Source organism: Grus americana, chromosome 20, assembly GCF_028858705.1.
Source record: "Grus americana isolate bGruAme1 chromosome 20, bGruAme1.mat, whole genome shotgun sequence".
Taxonomy (NCBI): domain Eukaryota; kingdom Metazoa; phylum Chordata; class Aves; order Gruiformes; family Gruidae; genus Grus; species Grus americana.
The window spans coordinates 2946834-2967720 of record NC_072871.1 but is presented as its reverse complement, the minus strand read 5'-3'; the positions used below and the strand labels follow the sequence as shown (position 1 = coordinate 2967720).

At 45.1% G+C, this 20887-nt stretch overlaps 1 protein-coding gene across 2 annotated transcripts; it reads left to right on the top strand.

Annotated features, from left to right (window-relative positions):
• Positions 1-864: 864 nt before the first annotated feature.
• TNFSF15 (TNF superfamily member 15) lies at positions 865-19996 on the top strand. Of its 2 annotated transcripts, XM_054849125.1 has the most exons (4): positions 865-1309; positions 8078-8129; positions 8923-8970; positions 14346-19996. In XM_054849125.1, the coding sequence occupies exons 1-4, from the start codon at positions 1112-1114 to the stop codon at positions 14771-14773; spliced, it is 726 nt and encodes a 241-aa protein (XP_054705100.1). In that variant the 5' UTR covers positions 865-1111; the 3' UTR covers positions 14774-19996. The 2 variants fall into 2 exon arrangements, with proteins under 2 accessions (XP_054705100.1, XP_054705101.1); XM_054849126.1 differs by lacking the exon at positions 8923-8970.
• The last annotated feature ends 891 nt before the right edge of the window (positions 19997-20887 follow it).

Sequence of the window (20887 nt, the reverse complement as noted above, 5' to 3'; positions counted from 1 at the left end):
TCTACACATCAGTGTGTGGGTATAAATCAAAGAAAGTTTCAGTTTTGATGAGAACTATGTTTTCCCAGGAAAAAAATTTCCAGTTTCAACAATCTGGATAAGTCTATATGGCAACATCTCCACTGACGGCTCCCGCCAAGCCCTTCCTAACCCCTGCCAAGGCTGCGGATGGAGGGTGGGCTGCTGCTGTGTGGCAGGGAGCGAGTGTACAGCTAGCCTTCCCCGGGGGAGAAGGGAGCCCCTTCCAGCTGGACCTGGGCTGCTAGCTGAGCTTGTTTCTCCTAAATCAGTTGCCAATAGGCAGCAGGCCCTTTTAATCAGAAATATCAGCTATCGATGAAGTAAGATGACATAAATTTTTCCCAAGTGAAATAAGACACAGCTTTTCCCGGTAATGATAACAGGCTCCTGTGAAAGCACAATTAAATAGAGTTTGGAGAGGACAAGCCCCACAGCACTAAAACACCCTGGTTTAGGCCTGACCCCGGACTGTTCGGTGCAAAAGGTACTTTGAGCAACCTGCAGCCTGCTGCAAATTCTGCTAAAACATAGGAACGGAGCAATATTTCAGAGAATCAGACCCCTTCTGGGGGTCACTTGTGATACCCCTGCATTCCCTAAAAGGCTCGTCCCCTCTCTCCCGCGACTGTGCTGACACTGCTGGGCTCTGGGACACCGCCTGCTTGCCTCTGCTGCCCGCTCTCGCTCTACCCCTGCTTCTCACTTTCACTCCCATTGGTTTCATGTTCCCTTTGCCATGCGGAAAAGCTTTCAAGCTTATCCAGCCCAGCAGCAGGGTTTATCCTGGTTCCACCCACTGGGACTTTCCTAGCTTCCTTCTGCACAGCGAGGGGGAAAAAAAGCCAGACAGAGGCACGCAGCAGGCACCTCGGGGAGCTTGGGGAGCCGCGGTGCTCTCTTTCCCTGAGCTAGGTTTCTATTGTAGGCGGTGCATTCCTTGGGAGGGAGGGTGTGTGTGTGTTGGTGCCTTCCCACACTCGGGGCAGCTCTTATTTAATGGGGGTCTCCATGCAGGGCAGACTCCAGAAGAGATTTTGCCGTTCCCAGTTCCCATCCAGGAACAGCAGCAGCTCGCACGCCAGACGCCGGCATGGACCATGTGGCTGAGATAAACCTAGAGGAGGTGGCTCCTGGGACCAACCAAGCCTCCAGGATGCACCTCAGGGAAGATTTGCGGAGGATACGGTGCGGGGTGCTGCTGTGCCTGCTCTCCGTGCTGCTCCTGGCGCTGCCCACTGCCTACCTGCTGGTCGGAAACCTCCGAGCCCCCAGCTCCTGCGCCAGCCAGGTAAGAGACTGACGGCTGATTTCTGTCCTGCCATGCTGCGAGGAGGAGAGCACCGCGTCCCGCATCTCCAGGGTTGGGTTGGTTCTTTTATTCTCTTTATGAGTTTCTCATGTTTAAAGGAACATCAGAAACTTACTGTTATATTCCTTCTTCTTTTTGCAGACCAAATCTGCCTGGCATAAAACTTATTATTGTTTGGTCTTTTTAACTAACGGTTTCTGTTCCTCTTGTCTTAATTTCACTAAGGTCACAGTACAGTGCACAACTTTAAAACTTTTATTGACATGCTGCAGGAAATGCTTAAGAAAAATCACTAGTTGATGGAAATCGGTGTCTCTCCACTGATTCCAGACAGATTTTGACACTATGGCTCATTTTCCTCCTTTCTTTCGGGTTAACTCTGAGACTTTCCCTCCCAGTGTCCTATTTCAGCAAACATCTGCTAGCCACACCACTGATGTGTGCGGGTCAGGGACCATCATCCATCACTGGGTGGACAGCTACAGCTCTCATAATATTATTAATGCAATCTGCTGCAGAGAGATGATTTGAGCCAATTAAGGAGTCTGACCCTAAATTTCGCATCCCATTTTTTACTCCCCATGAAAACTTTCTCTAGATCCAGGGATCTTCTCAGCTCTTCTCCTTTGACAGACAGCTAAAGTTGCTTCGCTCCTAGCAACACAAGCTTACTGGTGTGGATGCTTCCACTGCTCTTCTATGCCACCCCACTCCTTCCACCAGACTGCAAACAAGTGCCTACTTCCACTGTAGACTATGAATTCAGCAGGACTGCCCCGTGCTACAAGGATACATATGTGCATATAGGTGTAAGGAATTAAGCTTTGAATTTTAACTGGAGGTCTGAAATCCCCCAACTAATTAGCCTGCTTGTTATATGCTCACTTAGGAACGGCAAAAGAAAGCAATGTTAGTAAGTGGCCTCAAAGGCAGATTTCTAACCTTGCACACTTTTAGCCTGCGGATGTTTAGAGAGTGTGACAACTGTACCACAGCTGCGCGTGTGCGCGCTCTCGGCTGCACAGAGACGTGCTGGCCCCCGTTTGACCTCAAGCCTGCACAGCCGGCATCTCGTGCCCAAGCGGTGCCAGCTTCTGGGTGCAGCATCTTCTGCGTTACCTGGTTATAACTTCATGCACAGCTAAAAGGAGATGCGGCAGCCCTGGGCAGTACCTCAGACTGTTAAATCTGCCAATTTCTTGCACATGTGAAAGTGCATGTTGTTGCGCTGAACCTGTTACTGGTATTTAGGTCACCTAGAGCAGGTGTACATGGAGTGGAGAGACTCTTTGGGCAGTCTCAGCTGCATTGCTCTTTTTTCGTGTCCTGCAAGGTTGTGCATAGCAGAACAGTTCAGTTCTTGAAACAATGTTAGAGTGAAATAGTAATAAAATGTTAACCATTCGATTGGACTAATGGGTTCCTGGCTCATGACCCTGTTGGCAGAGTTAGCGGAAAAAAGTATTTTTGTGAGTGGGTTTGGCTTCTTAAAAAGAAAAACGCAATGTAACCTATTAGATTCGGGCTAGCCTGGGCTATGCTAGTGTGTATTTCCATGCATATGCGCTGAATTATTAGCATGTAGTATTCCCACAATGATGTAACGAGGTGATCAGATGAGTTACAGCCTCTGTGAGTCCCAGTGAGGAAGAGAAAAATCATCGGGGCTGGCTGGCTGCCCGCTGCCTTCGAGCCAAGCCCGGTGGGTGGAGTGCCCAGCTGCAGTTCAACTGGATCCTGCATTTTCTGAATTTTTCATTCACTCCACTGGTGACTGACTGCATTGCCAGTGTTGTCCAGCAACAGAGCACGGATGGGTGGATTTGTCTGCCTGCGTAGCTTTCTGTTAATTCCCCAAAGAGCTGTGTCATGGGCTGAGCCCAGGTGCTCAGTCCTGCGACTCGGCACAGCTGTAGCCTGTTTCAGTCCATGGGACCATTTCTGGGCATAAAGGCTCTCGGGTAAAATGGCTTTTTGCATTTTCTTCTGCATTTGAAGTGTTAGAACTGGATTGCTAAAGGATGCCTTCTTCATGTGCCCCATTGATAGTCCAAATCAGGAGGACTAGGTTGGGACGAGACACGTGTGCCAGAGCTCTCTGTGGCACCGGTTTTGGGGTGCGGATGCCCTGGGCATACCGGGAGCAAGTGGGCAGACCTGAGTTTGCACCAGATGTGTGTTTGCTTGCTGACCCATGCAGCAGCAAGCCCATGAGAGGAGTCCTCTCATTACCCCAGGGCCGGAGCTCAGCCCACACATGCCGAATTATCAACTTCTCCTGCACTGGGGACAGTCCTGGGAGGAGGGAGGGACTTGGCAGCTGAGAAGCAGACATAGTAAATTCCTGAGCCAGTCCTTCCTGGAGCAAGGAGGAGGAGAAGGGGAGCCGGGGAAGGTTAGTGCAACAGGGGTGTGCCTCTTTGATTTGCCTGCAGGATGAGGCAGTTTATTCATCTCTGCTTCTGTGTGGGTGTACATGGGGTCATATTCTGCCTCTGAAAGGATACAAACTCACCTTTTCCTCTAGAAATGTCCCTTTCAGGAAAAAGCAGGGCAAGTTATGTCATTACAGTGACATGTGTGAGCCACCGGTTCTCTCTCTTTCATGGTATGCTACATCTAATTTGTCTGATGATGGTTTCCCTGGACACCTTCCAGGCTAGCTACACTGCTTCCCTTTTGGAAATAGAAATCACTTTCTTTTGCACTTCAAGACAGAGCGAGGTGAGGAAATAGGGTTCTTTAAGGAGTAACACATGGCTTGGATTATTAGCAGGAAATCTATAAAAGTCTCTAGAGGTGCCCTTCCAGAGGCAGGGCCAGGGTTACGGTGTGTCTTTCCCCAAAGGGAAGCCCAGTTTCAGTCTGAGTGCATAAATCTACCATGGGAACGGCACAGCAGCCAGGAGAGCATCTCTGGCTGCCTTAGCAGCCTGCTTAGCTAGCCCAATAAAGCAGAGCACCAAGTCCTGTGGCCTCGAGATGTTGGTACTTAGGCTTATTTTCATGGCATATTGGCATGGCAGGACCACAAGCAGCGTAAAGGAAAATTCTAAAAGCTGTCCAAAGGGTTGTACGTGAACTTGTGTGCCATGTCAGCCTTGCAATGGAGAAGGAAGGAAGCTTTGCAGTACAGGAGGGACTTTAGAGTCCTAGCAGCTTCACCTGGATCCCATCCGAAAGGATGAAGCCGGAAAGCTAGCAACAAAGCTCAGAAAAGGACTGCCAGAACCATAATTCATGCAGAACCAGAAGCCCTAATGGCTTGCCCAAATGGGAAAGAGAACCTGAAATGGCTTCCTGATCTGCAGGGAAGGAGAAATGCCTGGGGACGAGCAGTGAGCATCGCACCTAGCCCCAGGTGGGTGGGATTCCCCGTCCAAAAGCCAGCAGCAGTAAAACTCCTAACTGGCCATTGCTCTTGATGTACAGTGTCCTTGTGGGCAAAGAAGCCGGTGAGCACATGCCCTGGGTACCTGCTTACACTGGGCATGATAGTCCAGCTGAAATATTCCCACTGAAGCCAGTTTGTACTGGCACAGGACAAGCCCCTACCAAAAATGCCCAGCCCAGGCCATGCAGCATCTCCGGAGCTAGCAAAAGTGAGGGTGTATCTACCATGTATGACCTGCAGAGACCCTGCCCGTAAAATAGCGTCTGGTGCTAAAAATGGAATGGATGGAAGTGCTGGGGATATTTTGCTTATTAATCGCTCTGCCTGCAGTGCCAAGCTGCTTTTCCCAGGCAGTTCTCTATCGGATACCCCCGGCCCTTCCTGGAGGTGCAAGAGGCAAAGCGCAAGAACAGGAGATGTTCAGCCCTTCTTTTTGGCTTTAGCAATATATGGATATAAATGCACTGGGGTTTTTGGACATTCTTGGTATCAAAAAAAATATAGAAGCGTTTTGCATACCGCAGTCTTCAGAGTAATTAGAGCCGGCCATCCAAGACATTGTTTGCCTGCAAGTCAGCTGTAAGGTGGGATTTTCAACATCACTCAGTGCTGGTTAGTCTCTCCACAGTAACCAAAGGGAAAATTGAAGCCATGCTGTGAACTTTTCAGAATCACAGCTAAGCAAGAAAGGAAAAGAAAGAAAACCACTAATTGTGTAAATGATCTCTCTGTTGTCTCATGCTGCTTAGCTCTCCCTCACCACCTCATCTACACCATCAATGTACAACATCTGTGCCTATTTAGGACAAATATTACTAATACCTGGTCATTATGTAGCACTGTCTAGTGCTAAAATAGCTTCTATAGGAGGTTTAGATTTGTATCCTTATCAAATAGCACAATTAGGAAAAAACCTCAAACATACCTTTGCCAAGCAACAGAATAATTTCACACCTTGCAGCCCCCTGCTCTGTCTACTGCATCACACTGTCCTTTAGCATCTGTGAATGCAGCTCCTGCACCTGGAGTTTCCTTCTGACCAGTACACTGAGGTTGCATAAAAAGCTTCTCCCCGGTTTTTAGTCAAAACCATTCTGTTATTTTTTATAAAGAATCAGAATTCTTCTTGATATCCTTCCCGTTTTCCCATCACCTCTGTATCGCAACATCCAAGTTTATATAAAGTACTTCAGCAGAAGTTAGGCTTTAAATATGTAAGCAGTCCCACTGAAGTTACATGATTAAATGTAGGTTTGTGATTGATTTGTAGCTCACTGCAGTACTTAACATCGTTAGAAAATATGTCACTAGAGAAATACATAGGAAGTGTCACATAAATAATGGTGTAAATATATGCATATACACCTGGCCAAAAGCAAGGGGGAGTGTTTAAGGGAAATTCTCCACACCGATCTTGTGTTTCCCACACAGGGAAGGACAAAGTCACCTGGCTATGACTCTGTGTCAGATCAAAAGTACAGACATGTTTAGACACCACAGCAAGCAGACAGGACCTCGGAGAAAGTCATTAGTCATAGTGAAATGCCCAGACATCTCATTGACAGCGCAACACCATTTCTCTCTTGTGAGCCACACACTGAGCTTTTGCACCACCATCCCTTCTAGGTGACATTTCCTGCAGAGCAGCAGACCGCTATGGCTGGGCTATACATCTGTGTACAGGTGGGGAATGCAGGGGGGAAAAAAAAAGAGAATTTTCCCTGCAGTTTTCCTTCTCCATTTTTTTTTTCCAACTGGAGCAACTATTTCTAATTATGGCTTTCTGCAGGAGCACATGGATGTTTACTGCTAGTAAAACATTAAAATATCTTTGGGCTTACTAGAGCAGCTGGCAGTCCCCAAACCCAGGCAGCCTGACTCTTCTCCCACAAATACTCTCCTCCTCCTGGCCAATATAAGTTATCTATTTTCTACTTCTCCTGCAGTATCTGAAATTTGTGAGACAGTCACCAGGAGATAGCTTCATCATCTACATGCTAATACTATTTCAGCCTGTTTATTAAAGCAATGTGCATCAAATCCTTAGCTGCAAGCTGATTGGTGGCAGTTTATTCAATGTATTTATTGTAGCTGTCCAGGAAACACACCATACCACACCAGCGTGCTCCTCACAAACATTGTGTGATAAGGGGTTCCTGACAGCCCTGATAGTCAACCCTGACCTGGCTGCATAACCCAGACTGTCTCCTTTCTGCAGCCACACTGTTGGCCTAGACCCGCAATGAACACATAAGGGACGCTCCTCACACGCCAGGGAGGTCAGATCCAGAGTCAGCATCCCACAGCATCCTCCAGTTAGGACCCACAGGCTTTGCAGGCTGCCGTAAGAGGACCAGCACCTGGTGAGAAGCCACCGGCCATGCCCAAGTGTGATTCAGAGGGACCAGCCCCAGTAGGCATGTGGCAGGCAGACAGCAGCTTCCTTTGAAGTGCTCAGCCTATACGTCAGAACTGCTTGGCACAGCCCAGGGCCATGCCCTGCTGCCATGCAAATGCATGTTGGCACGGGAACGTGTTACGAGTGTGCTGGTGTTCAGCTCTAGAGCAAAATGTAAGAGGCAAGGAAACACAAATGTTTGCAAAACCTTGCCTTCCCTCGGTGCAGTGTCAGCGAGCCGCAGAGCTCACCTTCTGCCAGCTGCACTCTCAGACCTGCTCAGCTCCTGTCCGTCTTCCAATGAGGCAACCCAAGATTCCAGACAGACCTAAGCAACAGACTAACAGTCTGAAATCACACAGATGCAGAAAGAAAAGCAGGTGAAACAGCAGCTCTGTAGCTGATACACCTCAGTTAGTCTTTTCGCTGGTATTATGGATGCACTGAGCACCTGCAAATGCTCAGACCTGCTGAGTCTTGAGACAGGGAAGAATTGCTCGCATTGCTTTGCTTGCTCTGTTTGCTCTGCACAGATTGAGGGACAGAAGCATCTCTAAGCAGCAGAGGTGCTCCAGCAGTGCTGGATGGAGGCACCGTCACAAAGGATGGTCAACGATGGCTCATTCACTCTGGCCACTCTGCCAGTCCTCCCCCAGTTATGCCAAGGGCTTGTCAGCCTCTGAACAAGATGAGTTTAATGCAAGCACTGCCACAGGATCCCAGGTCCTGTCCCTGGCATCTTTTCTGAGACGCAGGCAGTTTCAAACAAACAGCACGAAACTTGCAATGAAGCAAAGCCCTGTCAGGACTTGTCCTTTTACATAAAAACTCTATCCGAGGTCGATAATATTACTGTAGCATATTCCATTTTCTGGGATAATGCAGACCAGACCCTCTGTGGAGGTACTGTATACCCTGGACCCCTGAGCTAACTGCTTGCAAATGTCTCCTGCAGGTCACAGAAGAGAGGGGCTCTCGCTTTCTGAAGCAACGGGCAGTACATACTGGTAAGTTTGCCATTCCTTTCCCCCATCCCCAACACCTTTGTTTACCGAGGTTTTGCAATCACTGCTGCAGCACCCTGCTGGCAGACGCCTCCCCATCTGCCTTCCTCTCTCACCACCCAAATCCTTCCCGAGCCAAACAAGCCAGGGCAGACAGAGGCAAACCTGGGCAACAAGATGCAGGGAGATAACTGGGGCCGTAGCGAAAGTGCAAGCATTTCTAACCCCAGGGCTGTGCAAGCTCGCTCCTTCTAGCGCAGGCACAGACCTTCCCAGCAGCTCTCTGAGATTGGTGTAACTCCCTGAACATGCAAAAGCATGGATTTGGGAGCCCATGCACACCACACCTCCCCTCCGTTCGCCCTCCAGCAATTTAAGACATGGCCGCAATGTGCCATGTCAACACCACAGCAGGCCTGACAAGCTCGGTCATTTCCAAAGGGATTTTATTACCTCAATGATGTCAATAAACAATCACGGCAAATAACTCCTGACTCAAACGTATGCAGAAATGGAAAGGGGCTGCACACATTTCCTCGGCAGCATAGATCGCCGCTCACATCTCAGTGACTTGAATAGTAGCAAACATCATAGAATCATAGAATAGAAACATTGAATGGTTTGGGTTGGAAGAGACCTTAAAGATCATCTAGTTCCAACCCCCCTGCTGCGGGCAGGGACACCCTCCACTAGACCACATTGCCCAAAGCCTCATCCAACCTGGTCTTAAGCACTTCCAGGGATGTGTTTAAGGGAAGTGGGATCCTTACACACTTTTTTTCTTTTTTCCCCTCAGTTACAGATACACTTTCCAGTGCAGAAAAGCCAAGAGCGCATCTGACAGGTAATGCTTGTTCAAAAATGAAGCGTTTCCCACAGGTATTACAGCAGATGTAGCAGTGCAATAACCTTGGTTTATATGGGTCTGATAGGATCAGGTATTGCAGGAAACATGGGGAAAATAATCATCAGCTTTGCCTTGTTGACCATGACAGATTTACAGCAGCCTGTGTTTGTAGAAAAGGGCCAATGAAGGAGGTAGTTGACAGAAACTTTTCTTCTTGTCACTTTTCCAAGCCATTTATTTCATTAAATGAGCAGCTTTTGTAACTGAACTTAAATATGTGCCTGGTGTATTAGTAATCTGCTGAATCCTCTAGAAAAGGCAGTGGAAAAAGCCTAAGTGAGCCCTCATGGAGCAGTGAATTGGGAAAAACTACCAGGTTTGGAGCAAAATCAGGTCAAATAAGACCAGTTTTAGGGCCCTTATTTTTCTGCAAGGTCTGACTTGTGCCACACACCTTATTGCCATCAAATAGTCTTCTGGTTTTAGTGAGATCATCTCTGACTCACATTGGAGAAAGCAAGGGAAAAGTTTGTCCAGCTGAACCCCTCCAAGGCCTTATCTTGTGTTAGGAAGGTGAGATCGCGAAGCAGGGTGGGCTGCCATACATTTCTGAGGGGCTGCCAGCATTTGCAAGGCCACCATCTCACCATCTCAGCCTTGAAGGTCTAGCTGTCATCACACCAAGGACACTGTCCTGAGCCCTTCCCCATCCTCACCACCTCCAGCCACATGGAAAATTTAGGTATTACCACAGAAGAGGAAAAAGTTCATAGCTGGTTCCCATGTGGATGGAGTTGAGTGCTGAAAGGCTCTCCAGCTGCTCTGACCGAAGGCAATTTATATCTCTCAGAAATACAGCTCACTGCAGAGGCTTCCCCAACACCCGGTGTGTTGTCCCAGGGGAGCAGTTCAGTAACTTGAAGCATACAAGAAGTGGCATGACATTTCACAGAAATTCACCTACAAGGTTAAACCAATCAGCATTTCAGGGCTGATTTCTTTCCCAGCTTAGTTTACTTTCCCTAATCCACAAGCTCCTTCCTAATGCGCATCCTTGGCCCCATCCCCTTTTGCACTCAGGTTGCTAGAGCTCCAAAACTAACCTGTCCTTGTTCAAAAATAACATCTTTGCTTAAGTGTAACTTTGCAGGAGCAAAAGGACCATGTCTGCTAGTGTAAGTGTCCCTGTTTCCCCTGAGTCCCCCCACGGCAGAGAGACCCAGAGGTGCCTGGTACAGCCGACTCGGAAGAGCAGCTGAAGCACTGGTCTGCTGATGGGAACTTCACTGGGTTGCACAAAAGTCTGGTTGCCACAGGGAAGCACCCAACAGTTGCCTTCAAAGTTCTGCAGCCCCCAGCCCCATTTGCAAAAATTCCTTCACTGTCATTCCCAAGCAATCTCCCGTCCTCCTCAGCCTGCTGTTTTGGGCCAGTCACTGTTCGCCATAGCAAGGAGCATGAAAAGGAAAAAGCTACAGTGATTTTATCACTCCTTTTCTGTACAAAAAAGCTACTCCCAGTCTGCTGTGCTACGTAGCCATCAGGGAACCTAATTTCCATGAGCTTATCTTTGGCCTTTTTTTAGCCCAAGCATATTTTTGGTGCTGTACCCTGTGGCAATGAGTTCCCGAGCTTAACAGTGCATCACAGTGAGAAAATATTTCCTGTTATTTTAAACTTGCTGTATAATAGTTTCTTGGGTGCCACCCTGGTCTTCTCAGAAACCATGGCTCATGCATAGAAAGTGAAAAAGGAATAATTATTCTTCAGATGTTTGTTACATTCCCCCACCTCAGGTACCTTTTTCAAAGCGAAGGTGGCAGACTACAAACTCTCACTTGTAGGAAATCTATTCCAGATCTCTATTCTCTCTGTCTTTTTCTAGTTTTAGGCACATATATTCAGATGGTGAGAGCACAGGAGTGAGAGGAATGAGAACTAGCCACAGTACTTTCATGGGAGTGCACCACTGAATTAACAGTAGTAGAATGACTCAATGTTTTGGTCTGTGTTCCTTCATGATGAATTTTCCACCTGTTTTTGCCCTTTTTAACACATACAGAGCATTCTGAATGTATCCAAACTGGCATCAAGGTGTCCTCTCCCAGGGTGGCTATAGCTAGTGAAGAATGGCAAAATCCATGTGAATACCAAGCTAGGACTTTTCTCCATTCCCATTCTCTCCTGTGCATTAATGTACATTTGGTGCTGACTGCGCCATGCCATGCCATCATCCCCTCTCTGACTTACGTGGTTGCACTTTGGATCAAGATGCAGACCAAGGCCTATTCCTTCTCGTCACCAGCCTGTGGCATGGCTGGATGAACTGTGATGCAGAAGCCCCATCAAGTACCTGGCTTGCATGTATCGTGTTGCCATGGTATCTGAGCACTCCACTAAATCTGGGTAGAACATCGCTTTCTGGTTCCACTTGATTGTTGGAAGTAATGACCTTTTAAGGACAGTTATTAAACTCCCAGGGCACGATCTTGAGCAACAGAGACCCTGCAGCCATGGGACTTTGCAGTACATGCTGTACAAGGGCTTTACTACAAGAGGAGACTCAGACTCTAATCTCTTGCTGAGACCAAGAGTCTGGCCTCAGCGTACAGCGTTCAGTATCAGGCTGTCACACCAGTGAGGACTAAGAATTGTAGAAACCCCACAAGTTCAGCAATATGCCACAAAATGTACCCAAAAAGTTGCCAAGCAACAGGGATTCTCCAGCAAGGGATTAAATCAAAAGGGATTTGGGGAAAAGAAAAGTAATTTCACATGTAAGGGATGCCAGAAATTTATAGTGGATGGAAAAGTTGAAGGAACTGTAGCAACAAATCCTTATTAAAAGCAGATTTTATTTAATTCAAGAATTAGCATAATATGTATATTTGCAGGAAGTATAGCTCCATATATTTATGAAATAAATAAATTACAAGTACAAAGTACAACTGCTGCTAGAAAAGGAGCTATACTGTATTCAAAGGCACTTGAACAAGCATTTTTTTCTCTTGACCTATATTGGAAGCATGGGGAAAATTAATTAACTTGAAAATAGAGAGCATCAATAGAGTGAGCTTTAACCTAAAAGGGAGGTTATAGCTTTAAAACTTAGAGTTGCCTAATTCTGAAAGTTATGAAATCATGTACTTCATTTGGGATGCCTGTTAGTTATAAAAAACATTGAAGAATTGAGTGTCATTGACATTTTAAATGCGTCATTGTATGAGGAAAAGAATATTTCACATGCAGCTTCTCTTCAATTTTTCCCCAAAATTGCCAAAATGGAAAAGAGCCCAGGACATTTTCTGGAAATATTCTAATCTTTTCTGGTCCTTCCCATCTCAAACAAGATTTCATCTGCTACCAGCTGATCTCTGAAAGGTATTACTCCAAGGTCTTGTAAACATTAGAGTGACCCAAATGCTGCTTTAATTTTTGTCAGGACTCACACCAGTCCCTAGACACCCGAGAGGTAGATGAGGATGAAGGCAGACCATGAGTACTTTCACTTTCTTTTATTCCTCTCTCTCTGTATCAGCTCCATTGGCTCTAAGCCTCATAGTCCCTATAATACTTCTATAATTTAGCTCAGCTTGCTATCACAATCCCTGTCTATCATTCTCCCGCACAGAAATACTCTCCTCATGTACTTTGCCTCCTGGGGAAAGATCAGAATGATTTGATACTTCAGCAGCACTGACAGGCAGGCTGAAAGAAAACAATTATTTTGTTGTGTTACTCAGAGAATATGCAAGAAATTGCACTCCTAATACCTTCCTGTCTCCTTACGGATCATTTATTTCCAGCAAAGAGAGGGAAATGGATGCCACTGGGAACTGAGCATATTAGTTTTTCTGAATCTCATTTCACCCGGAATAAACCTAATGGTTATTGCCAAGAGAATTTCAAAGCTTTCCCTTACCTGCATTCAGTTTCCCTCCCTACCCATGCACACACACCCCTTCCCCAAATACTGAATCAAAATCAACTTTAAACATTAACTCAAGGTCATGAAAAAGATCTCATTTCCTGGAAGTCAGTTACTTCAGTCTTTCTCAGCATTTAACATTAACTTTCCAGGTTCGTTTTAATACCTGGCAGAATCTTAATGGGTTTCATCCTCTTCCTTTTCACTGCCTCAGCTGCCGTTATACCACAACAATTTTATGTGGCAGTCAGGAAAGAGCAGAGAGAACTCTTTTGCTTCCCTGCAGAAAAATGAATAAGTACTAGGGCTTATTCTGGCTGTCCTGTGAAATTAAAAAGGCAGAGGAGAGGCAAAGGGAATAGCGCAGCAGTTCCCTGATTCTTCCCCTGAGATCCCTGCAGCCAGGGGAGCATCCTTGGCTTGGATCAGACTAACGCTGGGGTTTGGATTAGAGCTCTGCTTGTAATCGGCTAATTACGAGGCTGGGAAAAAGTCTGGAGGAAAGCTGAGGCTAACACCAAGCTTAGTGTTTTGTTCCAGCAAAGTATTTTGAAAAAAAAAATTGAGATAAAAATGGTGCTGAATATAATGTGTTGCTTTGGAAATGGGTCTTTTGAAGCACAGTGGGGTCTTCTGGGTTTTTGGTAAATTCAAATGACACTGGTAAACCAAAGGCAATTCTACAGCAAAAGATTTCATTGCAAACACTGAGGAAGAAAAGCTTGAGACAAGGGCTAACAAACCCTAACATCCTTCAGAGGAGACTTGGCAGGAGGAGAAGTTCAAGTGTCTCAGTGCTTGCTGATAGATCACGCTGATCATTGTGAAGCTTTTGCAAGCCCAGTAGTATCTGTCTAAGAAACACAATTGCAATCCATCGCTACTGAAGAAAATGATGCTTTAGTATTTCTTATTACTGTCCCAAACCATTAGGTACAGGCATGGTACCCATGCGTACAATTGTCCCAGCACTGGTTTCACTTAAGGACAAGGTTTTTACTCTGTAAATAGGTAAGACAGCACCCTGGACCTGCAGGGTAAAGCCATCTGTATTGCTCCACAATGCCATGAGACTCAGTCTTTAGGAAGGACAGTCTCATCATTCGGGATCTGACCATAACCAGGACATCCAGTCGCAGCATACCCCTTCAGGCACCCTGTACTGGCCAAGGTCTTCCAAAAGCATCCTTGGCTTTCACTCCTGATTGCTCAGATCTGGACACCCTATGGAGACCCTCCAAAAATATCACTGGACATTTGGCCTGCAGCCAATTCATCTCAGTTTTCAAGCTGTAAAATAAGAACATCTCTGTCCTAGCATTTTGATTACCCTACTATTTAAATTGCTTGCCCTTTGTAGTAGAGATCTCACATTACATTCAGCAGCATATCCCCGGCTGTAGCAAACTAATCCACCTCTTCTCCCTCTCTCTTCCTCCTGCAGTGAAGAAACAAGATCTCACCAACACCGTGGGAAACCATCTGCCAATCCTGCAGTGGGAAGACAAGCGAGGCTTGGCCTTTACCAAGAACAACTTGAGTTATTCCAGCAACGCACTGGTGATACCTGTGTCTGGGGACTACTATGTCTATGCTCAGGTCACTTTCCGAGGGCCCATTGAAAATTACAGTAAAACTAATTCTGTCACTGAGATCATCACCAAAGTCACTGACAGTTACCCTGAGCCCACCCAGCTGCTGACTGGCACCAAGACGCTCAGTGAAAAGGGAAACAGCTGGTTCCAGCCCATTTATCTGGGTGCTGTGGTCTCCTTAGAAGTAGGAGACAAGCTAATGGTCAACGTTAGCGACATCAAGCTGGTAGATTACACTAAGGAGCACAAAACTTTCTTTGGTGCCTTTTTACTGTAGGTCCCTGGCAGCAGCTGGTGGGGGCTTCCCTTCAGGGCCCTGGTGTGACCGCGTTGGACCTTGGCTTTGTGGGTGTGCGTCGGGGTGCGATCTCTGTACTGTTATCCTTCCTCTGCACTGTCATTCCCCTGCAGCTCCCTGCAGCCTTAAATTAAGGGGTAGGGAAAGCTGAAGTCGCAGGTTGAATTGAAACAAACAAACAAAAAAACCACAAAACAAAACAGAAAAATGAAAAGTCAGATTGGAGGAAAAAACATATTTTTGAAAGTAAAAACTGAGAGCTCTTCAAAACTTCGTAAGCTAGGGAGGAACAGTTTATACCTGTGGGTAGGAATATTGTTCTTGAATATTGCAGCTATGCTACATCACTAGTTCCACCTCCAATGCACAACTTCCTCAACTCAAAAAAGTGTTTTGAACTTTCTCCAGCACTTCCAGTATAGTTTTGCATGACCCTTCTTCAGATTCTCAGTTCTAAAAGGTAATTACTTTTCATCATTTCCTTATGAATAGATTTGCTCAGTACTTTGCACTAACATAAGGCTCAGATTAATCGTTAACTGCTTAATTAATCCCTTCCAACTTCCCTGTAAAGTAGATTAAAATTATATCTTGTGCTTTGCAGAAGCTACTTGAAATTTTTTTTCCCCAAGAAATTGTTTACAGTTCTTTAAGTCAACATATAGCCTCAAAACTTTATGTGAAATTTCTAGGGAACACACACAAACACTTTCTGTTTCAGCATGAAAGTGGAATCTCCCTGCCTGGTCCTAACATTAGGAAAACAGAAAAGACAAGGCAGAGAGAGACACGCAGCAAAATTTTCCACACTTTTTAATTCAACCACTGAAATTCTGAGAGTAAACCTCTGCAATATTTTGCTTTCCATTATGTTTAATGCAAAGCAAGTGCAACTAAAGAAATCACTGTCTTGGTGCTCCCCCTTGCAATCATTGTCAACGCTGGAGCGGTCCCCTGACCACAAGGGACTCCCCAGACTTTCCCTGGGTGAAGGCTGACAACCAGTAGTCCCTACACAAGACCAAAAGACCAAAGAGACAATCACGGCATGGCACAGCCAGGTGCGGAGCTCAGGAATGTTTAGTTTCCCACCTTGCACTTATTTATTTTCATAGACCTTACTGTTTCTCAGGGAAATTCCCCAGCTTTCCTTCTCCTCCCACAATAAATACATCGCTGACAATGACTCAAGTAATGTTCTCATAGATTTGGACTTTACACTCTTAACTTCCAGGAGGTCTCATGCCTGAGCACCTACCACCCAGCCGCTCTGCAATGACCAGGCTTCACTCTCTGCAAGTCTTTCTCTTTCCTGCCTCACCTTATTGGATTTCCTCCAGTTTCCACTTCTGGGCCAGAAGTGACAGCAAGGCTTGATTGCCTAGTTAACGTTTCCACTTACAGCCACGGTGGGGCCGAAAGCAAACTGTTAGTGTTGGGGAGGCACTGAGGTTGGGGAATACGTAGCACTGGGGATGGGGGATTGTAGCTGAAGAGATCAAATGGGCAGAGAAGTTCTCTGGTGGAGACAGCCTGGAGACTGTGTGTGATATTGCAGCCCAACCAGCAGTGAGACCAGGCTGTTTTGTCCACACTGAGCCTCTTCCTAGCAGGAGACAATTTATTACGATATAAAGATCTGTTTGAGCTGACAAGGAAAAGTCCGGAGCACAGAGAAAGACCAAGGCACACTGGGGGTGAAGGGAGAAGAGGAGCAGAGCAGGAGGTGGGAGATCCAAGCAACACCAGGATCTCTGCCTTTTCATGGCTTGGTGTAAGCAACTTCATGGTGACAGCATGGCTATCTATACCTCTTAAACCTAGCAGGTCTTTTATGTAGTCAATCATCTCAGAAAAGAAGGCTTTTTGGCCATCCTTCCCTATTCTGCAATTCCTGGGTCCCATAGTAGGTCTCAGTCCATCACTGTTTTATCTACACTGAAACAGCATTAAACACCTCACAAAAGCTCAGAGGATATCATCTTGTCCTGCCCTTCTTTCCTCAGTGGGTATCTGTCTTGCTTCCAGATTCTCCTTGAATCTAGTCATTGGGTGTTGATCCACTATACAACACTGTGCATCTAGGAGACCTTGCCAATGTCCCCGCATCAAAACCTCATAACAGTTTGGCTTCCCATCCTTTCTTTGACTTGTCCTTCGTTTTTCCCCACATCTCAACTGTCTTCTTGATCCCCTTCTCCCACGGGCACCTTCCTGCCTTCTTGGCCCTGTCCATTAGGTGTAAGGACACCTCTTTGTCCAAATCTCATTTTCTACATGTAACTTCTCTCTTACAATCACACAGAGAAAACTGGCACCTGAAAATAGGTCAGGATGGCAGAAAGATCCTGCTAGCAGGTGCAAATGCTCTTGGTCAGAAAGTCCCTCTCACATCTTTATTAGCTAGATTCACTTCCATCTTTAAGTCCTTACTCCTATGTTTCCTCCACCTGTTCAGCCTTTTCTTTTAAGCTGAAATTGAGACGGGAACAGTTATTCCCCATGTATCTGTTAAGCACCTAACACACATGATCTGGCCTCATTACTTCTCAGAAAGGGTGTCTGGTCATTCAGCTCCTTGGCAGGACTGTTTTTACCGCTCAGAACCACCCCCCACCACACTAAAATCTGGTGAAATTTTGCTCTCTTGGCAGTTCAAGACAAGATTACTCTCTGGGAAACCCTAAGACTTTTCTTATCTCAGATTTTCTAAAGTGTTCTCTCAACACCCCACGTTGAGTCCTTCTGAGCTTCTGATCCTTAGTTGTGTGCCCAAAATAGGATCTGAACTCATGACATTTGCAGCTCTTGCAGACCACCGCGTAGGGCACTTTAGGTCACTAGCACACGAAACAACATGGTGAATCTCATAAAGGGAAAACTTAGAAGTGGCCTGTCCAGGACAGGTGATTCTCAGCAACTAGGTAGGAAAGCTTCTGTGAAGTGTATATAGGATGAATTTGGTTTATCCTTGGAGAAAATGGGGGTGCAAATTTCTACAAATGAGATGTAGCATTCTTCTGGGGCCATAACGCAATCCTGATAGGCTTATACAGCAGATTTCCATAAAAACTATCTAAAGTCATCATCCCTTAATGCCTGGTGCACTGAATGATGGTAAATATGAGGTCTGGGGGAGAGGAGTGGTGAGTGCAGGTTTTGGCATACAATAAAAGAGCCTTCTGTGGGATATATACACATATATACATAGACATACATATATATTTGTGCATATTCCATAGAAGTTCTAGGAAGCCCATTGGCAATAATGAGTCCTTCCTACCACAAGACAAATAATTTGTGTCCACTGTACACTAATGATAAATTTCACAAGCAAAAAAATTGCCTGCTGCAGCTCCATTACAGGTGTGACTCTCTTGATCCATTATCCATGGCACAAAAATATTTATTTTCATCCAGTTAGAACAAGCTTTTGCACCCTGTCACACACACCAGCTTTTAGCACACTTAGCACACTAGCACATTTTATATGACAAAGTAATATATCTGGCATTACTTGTTTTAAAGTGGTGCAGGCATATTAATCCACACATCTATCCTAGTGGAAATTCTCTCTTTCTCTCTTTTTTTCCCCTCTCAGTGCTAATAATGTTTCTGTACCAGTGACCAGCAAATATAATAAGTGTGCAGGGGCTGATTCTGGCCCTGTTGTATATCAGATAGTCAATGTCATGAAGTCAGAGTAAAGCCACTTAAGTGAGACAGAGGTCAAGCTTAAAGGGAAATATCTCAGACTGAACCCAAGCTGTGGATTCTCAGATTTTTCCAAAGCTAAATAAGGACAGAAGTGTTCTCAGAAACTTGTGTTTATTGAATTAGAAAATTTTCTTTAACGTAAATCATTTCTGGAGATGTGAAAATGCACATGCATCAGCATTTTCAATTGAATGAGAAGATGATGAAATCCAGTCATGTGAACAAGTGACCTTTCAGTCTGTGGTCAAACTGAAAATATGCTTTGTTTTGGGTGGATGTGAAACTAAAAGAGTTATAAGAAAAAATCCAAGATGCAGAAAAAGGGTGAAATAGGCAGCTCGTGCTAAAAGAGTTAAAAATATATGATTTCAGGTTTTGACCCTTACATTTCTTGGCGGGGGGGGGAAGCACTTTTCAGAACAATACGATTGAAAGAAAAAATAACAGATTTTTTTTTTAATATGAAGTCTGATAAAAATATTTTAGTTCTTCAGAATTCTCTTCTTCCCTAATCTCTTTGATCCCCAAAAAACTAACACTCAATATATCCTAAATTCATAAAAAGATTCACTTACCTACCACTTCCTTTCCCCTTAACAAACAAAAAGTATTGGTAAATAAACATTAACTTTCTCTCCGTATACATACGGAAGCAAATTTAAATCAAGCTATAAGGATCACAGCTGCAATCTTACCATCGTATACTTGTGCTGTACTTAGTCCTGAGCATGTAGCTACAAGGGTATCATTGTAAAAGTGAGCTCAGTTTTCCTATTTGGTGTATGGGATGAGTAGAATCTATATTGCTCCAATTAAAAGTGGATAAAAAGTTTTACCTATGTTTACTCTCAACTGCATCATTATAGGAACAACCCCCCAAATCAAGGAGCGCTTACATGGACCATCTCCAGCACATGTATGTTGGCAGGATTAGAGTCTAGAGGTGGAAAGTTGAAGGTCACATTCCTTAGCAAATTATAACCCAAATGACAAAAAGGATGCTGCTGAGATGATTTTGGACATAAGAGTTCAGTGGATATTAGGATGACCCAGACCCCTGGTACAAAGGGACACTGCCAGGCTATACTGAACCGCAGCACAGACCAACTGGAATGGATTAAGGTATTCACTTGCGATTTTCAACACTGATATTTCAGAATTTTGAAGGAATCTCATTTTTCACCTCTGTATGGTATAACTGACCACACTGCGCTTAGTTTTATTAATCTCCTGAGTGGCCCATCATTTCAGATGAGAAATGAGGAGAAAGTTCATTCTTTAGAAGAATCAGAAAATGTCAAGAATTTTTGCCCAGATCTGGGTATTAGACACCAGTATAGCATTTTGCTATTGTAATGTATTTTCATATAAGTGACTGTTTATTGTCTTGTGCTTCAGTGCTGATATGTGTCTTTACCAGTAGAAGTGACTTAGCTTCTTGTTTCTAAGTTTTATGATAATAAAAATGCAAGTTAACTGTGATAACTTCTGATCCCGGTCCCCTTCCAAAAACACTAACCAAATAGCACACTTAAGAACAATCAGCTAATACAGCCAGATAATGCTGCTGCATAAGAAGCCTATTTTGTTGTGTGTTAATGTGTGAATGATTGTTATTTTATGCACAGTTAGAAGTCCCTCATCAGAGTGAGCTCATATTCAGACTTTCCCCCCAGAGACTTCTAGAGACTTGCATTTCAAAAGGCAAAACGTAAAGGTTGAGCAGATTTTCTTTTTCAATCCCTTTTCCCCTTTGCAGCGTGGGGAACAGCTGGTTCTCTCTTTTTGTTATTTCTTAGTCTATTTTGAAAAAGAAAGTCCTACGGAAAAGCAGCGCTCATCAGAAAGTGCATTCCAGCTGTACTCTCAGCCCGCTGAGTCAGGGAGTGATGCTCCCCACGGAGCACCCAAGGGAGACAGGAACCACATTACCCCAGCCACCTTTGAAAATCAATACCTGGCCAAAAAGCCAGGTTTGACCTATCTACAGCCATACATAAGAATGCCTTGGCAGCTTGGGAATCGAGCATTTCTGAATGCTCTGCTCCTGGCTGTCAGGCACTACCCAGCTAGGAAATTTTGGTCAGATGTGAGTCAAATTCTTGTTAGGAGGTAGCAGAGCTCTGGGCACCCTTAGCCCTGTTCTACAGTGAGCTTTGCTGTCCTTACACATTCAGCATAATAGCAGCATCCACTGGATATGTATTTCCTGTCTTGGGTAGTGTTATCGCTGTTGCCAAGAATGCAAATTCTTTCTTTCCGCTAGCAGAACTGAGAAACATTCTCCCACTGGGCGTATTTTTTTGTATTTCCACAATTTCTGTTGTTTTCCTGGCTTGAACTCAGAGTATCGTATTTAAATTCCTTCAGAAGAGG

Excerpts from the sequence above, each read along its gene's own strand:
- TNFSF15 (XM_054849125.1), top strand. The coding sequence starts at position 1,112 with ATGGACCATGTGGCTGAGATAAACCTAGAGGAGGTGGCTCCTGGGACC. Across the intron at positions 1,310-8,077 it reads CCAGCTCCTGCGCCAGCCAG|GTCACAGAAGAGAGGGGCTC; the intron begins GTAAGAGACTGA and ends TGTCTCCTGCAG. Across the intron at positions 8,971-14,345 it reads GCCAAGAGCGCATCTGACAG|TGAAGAAACAAGATCTCACC; the intron begins GTAATGCTTGTT and ends TTCCTCCTGCAG.